This window comes from Haliotis cracherodii, unplaced genomic scaffold, assembly GCF_022045235.1.
Source record: "Haliotis cracherodii isolate W230 unplaced genomic scaffold, xgHalCrac1.p SCAF_3, whole genome shotgun sequence".
In the NCBI taxonomy this organism is placed as follows: Eukaryota; Metazoa; Mollusca; class Gastropoda; order Lepetellida; family Haliotidae; genus Haliotis; species Haliotis cracherodii.
The window spans coordinates 40,967,926-40,979,183 of record NW_027266286.1 but is presented as its reverse complement, the minus strand read 5'-3'; the positions used below and the strand labels follow the sequence as shown (position 1 = coordinate 40,979,183).

The window sequence follows — 11,258 nt, the reverse complement described above, 5'->3', positions numbered from 1 at the left end:
CATGTACTGTTTTGAAGGTCACTGCCCTTGATAATGACCCTTGGTATCAAACATTGCTTTCAGCTCTGAAATATGTGTATAACATAAAAGCATCTTTCGATATAAACAACTTCACTCTATTTATGCACTGATAATACATGAAGATATTATAAGTAATTTCATGTCTTTGTTGTTGTTGACAGGTTAGGCAGTGTGGATTATCTGGATTTTACAGTTTTTCCTGTGTTTCACCTTGATCTGGTGCAAAGATCAACTCTAGAGGTACTCTCATCTAAACAACACACACAATAATGACATGTCCCACTTCAAAACACAAGAACTCTAGCTTTTACATTCATCAAGGCAGGGTTTCTGATCGGTTCAATTTCCAGGACATTGACTGATTGTCATCCCAAATGTCCTACAGTTAGTTTTCAAATTTGGTATATATTTATATATAGTTGATAAAATGATGAAAATGTCCTCATGGCAATTGTCTCCATCAAAATCCCTGTCTAAGTACACAATGTAAACCACTCACGTAAACAAGCCTAACATGTGACAATACCTGTATATTGTCCTTTGTGTGAAATGAATCTAAATAAAACCCACATTGATACTTCAGAGGCACAACATGCTGTGTCCCAGTGAGAGTTGGGTGAACCTGGATGACCCTCCCTGCCCCGACACTGATGCTGTCATCCCCTCCAGTCCTACAATGAGGTCCACCAGCCTAATATGCCCCACCCCTAGATCCTCCATCTTCTACAATAGCATCCTACAACAGTTTGAACAACCTATTTCCTTCCCATCCTTCACCCCAAACCAGTATCTGAATATTCATAATGCAGGATTTTTTAGTCCAAATACTAGTGTGCTTCATTCAGACTATCTTAACTTTACTTCTAACTGTACTGACACTAATGACCTTCCTTCTATGTTTCTATTAGAGAGCAGACATGTTTTCCCCAGCCGAAATCATACATCCATCCCTGCCGACACCAGTGCAAGCATGTTCCTAACCCTAAGTGATATGTCCCTCCCTGTCGACACCAGTGCAAGCATGTTCCTGAGCCCATGTAATACGTCCCTCCCTGTCGACACCAGTGCAAGCGTGTTTCCAACCCTAAGTGATATGTCCCTCCCTGCCAACACCAGTGCAAGCATGTTCCCAACCCTATGTGATATGTCCCTCCCTGCTGACACCAGTGCAAGCCAAACCTCAATCAGCAGAGAGTTTATTACTGCTCTGTCACCACCTCATTTCATGTCTGTTACTATTTGCAGTGAACCAAGCCTCAGCCAGACCTCATTGAGTTCCGATGTTTCCAGCTTCCAGCCTCTTCCAGTTGACAGCACATGCAGCCTAGATCTACCAACAATCAGGCAGACTTCATTGGACCCGGATTTCTAAGATTCAGCCTTCCAGCCACTTCTAACTGACAGCGAATGCAGCCTAGATGAAGCAGCAATAAGCCAGATCTTACTGGGCACAGATTTTGATGATTCTACCTTCCAGCCGCTTCCAATTGACAGCGAATGCAGCCTAGATGAGGCAGCAGCAATAAGCCAGATCTTATTGGGCCCAGATGTTGATGATTCTACCTTCCAGCCGCTTCCAGTTGACATCAAATGCAGCCTAGATGAAGCAGCAGCAATAGGCCAGATCTTATTGGGCCCAGATGTTGATGATTCTACCTTCCAGTCGCTTCCAGTTGACAGCGAATGCAGCCTAGATGAAGCAGCAGCAATAAGCCAGATCTTATTGGGCCAAGATGTTGATGATTCTACCTTCCAGCCGCTTCCGGTTGATAGTGCATGCAGCCTAGATGAAACAATCAGCCAGACGTCATCCGGCCATGAGTTTGAAGATTCCACCTTCAGGAAGCTTCATGTTGACAGTGCTTGCAGCCTAGATCAAGCATCAATCGGCCAGACATCACTGGGCCCCAAGTTTGAAGATTCCACCTTCAGGAAGCTTCAGGTTGACAGTGCTTGCACCCTAGATCAAGCATCAATCAGCCAGACGTCATTGGGCCCTGAGTTTGAAGATTCCACCTTCAGGAAGCTTCAGGTTGACAGTGCATGCAGCCTAGATCAAGCAACAATCAGCCAAACGTCATTGGGCCCTGAGTTTGAAGATTCCACCTTCAGGAAGCTTCAGGTTGACAGTGCTTGCACCCTAGATCAAGCATCAATCAGCCAAACGTCATTGGGCCCTGAGTTTGAAGATGCCACCTTCAGCAGTGAATGCAACCTGTCACAAGACTACAGCCAGACTTTGATGAAATCCATTTTCAGCCCTGATCCTGGGAGCAGTGATTCCAGCCTGTCTCAGACCAACAGCCAAGTATCAAGTATTGAGGATTTCAGTGAATCCATCCTCATAGCCTATTCCTTTCAGCTGTGAATCCAGTCACATCAGAGACACAGATCAAGAGTGTGTGTGGTCTTTTTGAAACATACTAAACATGTAAAAGCAGGAAAACAGTTTTCCAACATTAACAAGAAGACTAAGAGACACAGATTTCTGTGCTAATTATTTGCAGTCATCTGGCATGTTGTATGTTAAGTTCAAAATAATGTTTCTGCACTTGTATCATATGTCTGTTCTCCTGATTTCAATTTGTTTTTACTTCTACAACCAGGTTTCTCCACTGAATTACTCCCAGGATAATAGCTGAGGTTGCAGTAACTTTCCTGCTGCGAACCCTTTGCTCCAACTCATGTCAAATCATATTTTATCAGACCAAGATATAATTCAAGTGCCATAAATCAGTCCAGCAACAGTGATCCAAAATCTAGCACCAGCCAAAACTCCATCTGCCTTGGTGACCCCTTCACTGGTTCTCATACTCAAGATTCAGTTCAAGCTCCATATCTCTGTCACACAACAGTGATCTAGCTCCAGTCAAAGATTTTCTGCCCTCCTTAATACATGTGTACAACCTGCTGGAATCATGAACCCATTCTATTCTACAGATATGTCAGTCTTTCAAGTTGTGTCAACTAGGAACTCATGTTTCCTCTAGCTTCACATATTGTACCTCCTGAACTCGTTGCAGTGTTCAAAGTGGCGCTAAACCCTTCTCTTTAGTCGTATATAGATTTAACCCCATCTTCCAGCAGTGCCTTGAGCTGTGTCATTCCCATATATCACTATAAAAAAACAGTAGGGGATATTTTGTTTTGAGGTGAAACTACAGGAACATACACCAATGTCTGGCAATGAAAGTAAGTGATTTATGTGGCAAGAACATTTCCGAAGATATCAAGCTCCAAAACTCTACATTTGGACATTCATGAAGCATGTGACCTTAGACGGCACATGCATGGGGATGTCTGTCAGATTTACCATTGTCACTCAGACTGGGTTAAGAGCCGACGCTTGGAACCAAACGCTCAAAGACACTTTGTAAAACACATTGAATTATTTATGAAGTGACAGCATTGATCATGTGATGTTGCAATGTGCTGAACGTTTACATGCCACAGGCATGTTGCAGGTACAAATGCTGCATGATTCTCAATCTATCAGCAGATTGTTGGACCAATACCATATGATGATCAATGTCGCTCAGGATGGCAACAAGAAGCTAGGACAGATTAGTCAGAATGATGGCATTGAGAAATCAGTTGCAAACAGACATTCAGATAAGGGAACAGTTACAACAGGCAACTGGTGTAAGAGCACATGCCCAGACAGTGTGAAATCATCTGCACAGATAGCATTTGCGTGACGACTACCATGTGTCATGTCACAACTTACTGCACATAATTGAAATCAGAGGCTTCAGTGGTGAAGGGAATGACAGCATTTGGATAATTTACATTGGGCTAATGTAATGTTTTTTGATGAATCGAGGTTCACTTTCGACTTTGTAGACGTTCTTATGAGTGTTTTATAGATGTTAAAGTTGTACAGCATGATCGTTTATGGTTTGGGTCCATAATGGTATTCTGTGGTATCACAATGACTGGCCGAACTGTAGTCTCATTTGTCCATGGCAGTTACAGATCGATACTATTGGGGCAACATCGTTGCACCACTCGAGGTGCCATTTACATGTGTTAGGAAACATTTCATCTTTCAAGATGATAGTGCACATGCTTATTGTGCCAGGATTGTGACCCAATTCCTCCAATGGCAAAACATCCGGTGCTGCTCTCACTGATAAATGGAACAACATTAGTTAAGCTGACATTGGTCGATTCATCAGAAGTATGCCTCAAGGAATTCATGCATGTCTGGCAAACAGAGGGAGTTTTACCCAGTATTTGTGAGAGAGAGACTGCTAGATGATGCAGCTTGAACATGATTTTCTCACTGGCAGCAAATGCAGCATTTTGAGTGTGGCAGATGTTATGTGGTTGTGCATTTGACATTGTGTGATGACCCTGGCAGCTGTATTTTGTGCAAATGACTTTGCTGAATGTCATGCAGGAGACCAGTGGCATGGTCCAAACTTGAAACAACATGTGCATGTATGAAGCATTTGCAGACCCTGACCAGTGCTCCCTCTCTTTCTGCTTTTAAATCGTGGTTGAAAACTTACCTCTTTCAACACTGCTGACTCTTCATGTATGCATTATTAATTACTATTATTATTTGTTAATGATTTTTATGATACTTGTTAGAGCTTGAGCTGCATTAGTTTTGAACTGATGATGGAAATTTCAGTTTTGTCATTATTCAATTTGAAGAAATTTGTTGTCATCCAACTTTTGATGTCAGGAATGCAGGCTCTGATTCTCTGGAAAGTCTCACTTACAAATGATGATTATTGGTGGTTTGAATGACAGACAAAGATGTGTATCATCAGCATACAGATGAAAACTGAGATCATGAGATCTTGCAATTCTTCCAGCAGTTAGTGTATATAGTGAAAAAAGTATTGGGCCAAGAACAGATCCCTGTGGCACTCCAAACTTCAGATCCCTTCTATCTGATCTCAATTCATCAATAATCACTGACTGGTGGTGCGGTTTTAAGTGGACCTTGATAGAGCATCACCATTAACACCTCTGACTCCAGCATCTTCAGAATAGTCAGGTCAGTTTGCAATTGCCAGACTGGGGTAGTTGCCACTGTACTTTTACAACGCTTGTTGCTATTTTGGCCAGGCAGCAGTAGTTGCTACCAGGGCTGGGCAGCGGAAATGGATCATGTTACCGGAGTACCCCGTCCTTGGCATATCATGTGATAACATATATTTCAGTGGATAAGTTTGTTGGTGGTGATGGTGTGGCTATAAGGGGAGGTGGAGGCCACTTTTTCTTAAAGATAACTGTTTTCTTGTTAAAAATAATTACATGTTTAGTGATGTTTAGTGATGAAGTATTTCATAAAAAAGAAACAACTTTAAAAGTCTGCAGGTACAGCCAGCCATGTTTACTTCACTTATATCTATTTCTTGCTGTTCATGTGATATTTTATTTGAAATATTACATTATAGAGGTACACACAACATGTATAATCTCCATTGTAAGTACATGTCCATGTACATGTATATCAACAATGTGCAGACTGCCTGTTGTTAATTTGAAGTGCCAGTAATTACAATGATTACAGTTATTTGTTTCAGGGGATATGTTTTGGTGGAGAAGGTGTGGCTATAAGGGGAGGTGGAGGCCACTTTTAGTTTTGAACAACGTAATTGTTTTCTTTTTAAAATTATTGACACCTAACTAATTTGGGTTTACATTTACTCTGTAAAATTATCATTCAAAATGAATTACTGATGTTTATGAAAACACATTTTCTGGACTTAATAAATACAATTTTATTTTAGGCACAATATTGTCTTTTGTTTTCATTCCCATCATCAGTGAATGAGTGAGCTAAGCTTTGACTAGTATGTCATATTACTGTGTTTCCCACTATTGAAATGCATGAGCACTGGCATGGTGCTGATAGGCTGAATATCATGAGTGGAACTCAAGTGGGCTTTGAGGTGAGGTGAGGTGAAATTGGGTTTAATGTCACACCCAAGATTATTGCTCTTATGTAGCGACGTGCATGCACGTGTGTGTGTGTGTGTGACTGCTTGTACTAGTCCAGACTGATGCCGATTTATAGTGCTAGCTCATTGAGATATCATGCTGCAGTTTAACATCAATACCCCACTCAGACACAGTTTATCGACTCCAAGCCGACCAGTCCTTGTTTTAGCCCCTTTATGCCGAGCGGCAGACAGGATAACAAGTACCATCTTTTAACGTCTTTTGGTATGACGCGGCCGTGGATCAAACCCCGGATCTTCCGCTCTCCAGGGCAGACGCTCTACCACTAGACCACGGAAGCAGTCGAGTGGGCTTTGAGCGATTGACAGGCGAAATTTATAATGTATGACTATTGAATTTTGCAGTTGATATTTTTAGCAACTGTTATGAAGTCTGTATCAGACAGATCAATAGTGTAAGGAGTGCTCCACTTGGATGTATGATAACACACAGTCAGTAAGATCTGATGTCTGGACCAGGTAAGTTGATAGGGTGAGCTATGATGACACCCAATAAGAAAGATAAGAAACCTGGACCAGATAAGTTGCTATTGAGGTGTGGTGCACTAGGAGGTGTCATGACCAACCAGTAGGATCTGAACCTGGACCAGATAAGCTGATAGTGTCACCCTATGAGTCACCTTGTACAACAAGCATGGGTGATGGGGGCCTACCTGCCATGACATCCAAGCAGGGACTACAACCATGACTTTGGCAACACTTCATTTTCCACATGTGGTAACACAAACACATTAATCATGCTCTAACAACCTAGTCACTAGACATACACATAATTACATTACACCAATATTAATCCAATTTCTTTACTACATCATACAACTACAAAGAAGATTTATGTAAAAACATACATTCATTACAAGATCTGTAAAAACAAACAAATGACCAAAGGCATCTCCCCAAGGCAAAGGAGTTAACTGACTATAAAAGTCCTGTTTCCACTCTCGCCAAACTATGCTCAAATTATGGAGTTATATTTTGGCTGGACTAACAAGTCTATGCATAGTTCAATCAAAATCGTGTCAACAAATATTTTCCAAATATTTTTATTTTTTTAATCAAGGTGCTCTCACCTGAATTATGCACTTCGTGTAGTAAGACCTGTTTTAAAAGGATTTTGATTATCGATCAGATTGTCTTCACTGAGGGCTGCCATATTGTCTGATGCAAATGCAAGTGATATGAGTGATGAAATCTGATTAGTCAATAGGAGGGACAGAGAAGGGACATAACTTGTAATGGCCACTGGTGGCGCTACCATCAAGCCCAGAAATTCCAGGCTTGTTTGGCAAGAGTGGAAACTGAACTTTTCACAGGCTGCTTTGTCCAATACTTCTGCACATACCATTATACCATGATGAAAGGCAGAAGTTCTCATACTTTTCCAGAAATGTCAACTCTTACTGAGAACTGACTGTTGCAAGATGAGATTGTGGAAATGTTACAGCTATATTCATCGTAACTACTGTTGTAATAATATTGATAGTATGAGCAATATTCAACACAATCAGGTGCAATGACATCCAATCAATAAATCTATTAACAGTTCTAAAAACATACCTGTGCAGACAATAGTTTCGGAACATGCAGACAAGATAAAGGTCACAGGATAAAAACGCTAATCTTATCGAGAAAGTTCTAAAATTTTCAAGCAATAAGGCTGCAGCTGGCAGCTCTTGATTGACCTTGCTCCATCAGAAGTAACTGTTTCATAACAAGCCAATCTTGTCCCCTTCATCCATGCAGTGTGATTTCAAGTTGGCAGTCTATAGCCGAGGGGCTTTGGCTGCATATTTCAGAACCACACACAAAACAAAAGCATCAGGCTATAAGGAATTTATTCTTGAGAATTTTACTTCCCTTCAAGGCGGGATACATAGTATTTTATCAAGATCACATGGACCAATGAGATCTCATCATTCTGACATAGAGGTATCATAAATATGGATATACACACATATGTTCATAGACATTATGCTTACTTTGAATCAGATTTTAATTGTTTATATGTGGATTTAACAAAAATGATATGAAACAACACATTTAAATGAAATCTGGGTTAAAACAGATCATGGGAGGCAAAGTACTACCAAAAAAATGTAACAACCATTTCACAATTTGTGTATGGGGGGGGGCAGTTTGTCATACTTCCCTCAGCATGGACATGTATGAGGTATTGGTATTGTGCAGGACTTTTACAGAGCTTTTTATCGCAAGTCAATGCAACGAAAGATGCACAATCAGCAGTGTTTTCAGAGATATATACACAAAGAAAAAAGTTAAGCACACCCTACTATATTTCATTATTGTTTGGTCCCAATATTTGTAACAGTCATGAAAGATATAATTACGGGAAGAATTGTTTTTCGAGATGATATAATCAGTCATGCGTGATGAAAGCTCACGTGCCATGCATGGTATGCCCGTGCAGCATGCTACCCTCTAGTATCTCTATAAAAGCAGTATATCCAAACGTTAAAATTGCTTTCATAACCTCGGTTTTAAACAGTTATTCCATGACACTGTGTGACCATGGCATGTAGGCAATTATCAAACGCCACAAGATGGCAAATAATCGGCATGCATAACGCAGGAATGTCTTGTAATGTCATTGGTCGGAATTTGGGGTATCATCACACTGTCGTAAGCCATTTAGTCAAGAAACATGTTCAGTCTGGTGATGTACAAGACTGTCCCAGACCCGGAAGACCTCCTGTGTCACGACACATCGTCTCTTCTTCGTCTCGCCCGCTGAGAACCCTTTTTAACAAGTACTCGTCTGAAACAGCTGTGGTTACCAAATTGTCGTTTCAGCACCAGAACGATCAGGAACAGGCTGAAAGCAGCAGGACTGGGGGTCAGACGAGTCACAAAGCATCCCTTGTTGAGAGATCACCACAAAGCTGCTCGTTTAGCATGGTGTATTGCAAGATAGAACTGGAATCTGAGAACTTGGAGACGGATCCGTTGGTCAGACGAAAGTGGCTTTCTGCTCCACGTCAATGATGGAAGAACATGAGATGTACATGATTAACGCCAATTTTGAAGCAGCATCGCATCAGGAGTGGTTGTAGTTAACCCATCAACAGATCCAAGTCTGACTGGAGGCATGAGACGTAGAGTGGAATGCATCATCCGGGCACATGGCGGTTATACCCACTACTGATCTGTTTCATGTGTCATGTCAAATAAGAGACTTTTAAGAAACATCAAACGTAACTCGTTTACTTAATCCTGCAGCTCCATACTTTTTTGAGGTATTGTCTAAGGTCAAAACCAGTACCTGTGTTACCATGATGTTTTTTTCAGTAAATTTGAATCACAACTCACTAATATCTTCTTTTTTGTTGTCAAATGTTTGTTCTATCCGATGACATTGGTATTGCCCAGCTCCTTTTGTCTGTCATCCCATGCGATGATTTTTGCCATTTGTCATGGTTCAGAAACAGGGATGTGTTTAACTTTCTTTGTGTATATTATGAAAGTAGTACCGGTATTTGATTTATCAGATGTGTATAAGTATTTTGATTCGAACAATGAACACAGAAATATTAAGTAACATGTTAGGCACTGAATAATTCCAACACTAGCAGTCACATGAAGGACACATACGATCACAGACACTTAGTATTTATTATCAGATTTATTTCTTCTGTTTACTACAGACAGTATAAAACATAATGACACAGTGTTGTAAGGGGTACATGAATGGTGTAATGCCAAAACAACTTAATCAGATAATAATTTTGCCAAATTGAGCAGTGGCATTTAAAAAAATAATTACATTTTGCCTTAAAAACATTTGCAGTTGTGTTAAAATAACATTGAAAAATTAAACAGAATATGTTTTCAACCTTCAATTGATTTCCACTGTAGGTAAATATACAAAATATATATAATATAAAAAAAAAGTTAAAAGGCATTTGAAAACATTTCAAGAAGAAATATTTCATAGTTTTTCTCTTCTCATACATGAACATATCATTAGTATGACAATGTGAGGTCCATGGAATCTTTCTTTTAATAAATGTGACCAACCATAAGATAAGGCACCTAGTTGGTGAAAATCATATTTTGAAATCATGTTATTTTAAAGCTATAGTATGTTAGCAGAGCTACTGATAAGCTTTATTTGTGTAAAATACCCCAAAGAAACTATTCAAAACCCAATTACTGTCAATTAACTTGCATACAGAAACGCATGCCATAAATGAAAAACTCAAATGTTTGAAAACAGAACGCATAAAATACCCTATGAAGCTTTTTCAGCATGCGTACAATGGAGCTAATTTCCGAAACACAATTGCAGCTAATTTACTTTCTGAGTCAAGCCTACATTTAGAACTGTTATATACATCTAAAACATTATTTCATATTTTTTTTTTAAATCTCAAAATGCTTACTCAATAGATGAGTGAAAAAATACTGGTCACCCAATGAAAAATGAAATAATCCAATTCAAATAGAAACCTTCGAGTAAAAACTCAATTGCTAAAAAAGTTGTCTGGAGCTCTGTATTAGGAACACAAAATACAATTCAAGAGCTTCAATTTATATTTACTACAGAGACAAATGGCATCAAACATTTGGACTCATTTTCTGCAAAGTCCAATTTTCAGACAAACTGTTTATGTAATAATTGCAGTTTTTAGATACAATATCTGATTAATTGAATGTAGACATGTATGCTGAAATGTTCTCAAATGTTTTTAGTTTACATTACAAACTTACGAGAGAAAAATAAGATATTTCGGGTCACATGGCTATTTTTAACGGGAGTAAGTTGCCATCAATTCGAATGACAGACAATCCAAATATAGTGGGAGTTGTTACAAAAATAGGTTTTGTTTTTATATGTCATCACAGGAATTTCAATAACATAGACGTGTATAACATGTCACAAATGAAACAAAACTAACACAAAATACACCCAGCTCTCAGTATCATATGAAAAGCTAAAATTCCTGAGCAGTAACACGTACAACATTTATTTCCAAATTGCAAATTTGTAAACATCAATAAGAAAATATCTTCCTGGAATGTTTAAGTACTGTCTGATCTTATACGTGGTATACCGGTAATAAAAGGGAAATATTGTAAATAATCTAATATTATATCATTTCATCAACATCAAAAGAAAGACACCTTATACAAATATATGTAAACACCCCCCTAAATATATCCTGTCAATGAGCAGGGTTTCACACTGCTTTCCCAAGGCCAGGCAGTTAACTGACTACAAAAAGTCCAGTTTCCACC

General features: G+C 39.3%; 1 protein-coding gene across 1 annotated transcript; it reads left to right on the top strand.

Moving 5' to 3' along the window:
• Positions 1–613: 613 nt before the first annotated feature.
• LOC139476019 (uncharacterized) lies at positions 614–2,389 on the top strand. Its single transcript, XM_071259259.1, has 3 exons — positions 614–1,303; positions 1,460–1,600; positions 1,964–2,389. Exons 1-3 carry the CDS (start codon positions 614–616, stop codon positions 2,387–2,389), a joined length of 1,257 nt encoding a protein of 418 aa, XP_071115360.1.
• Positions 2,390–11,258: the final 8,869 nt, after the last annotated feature.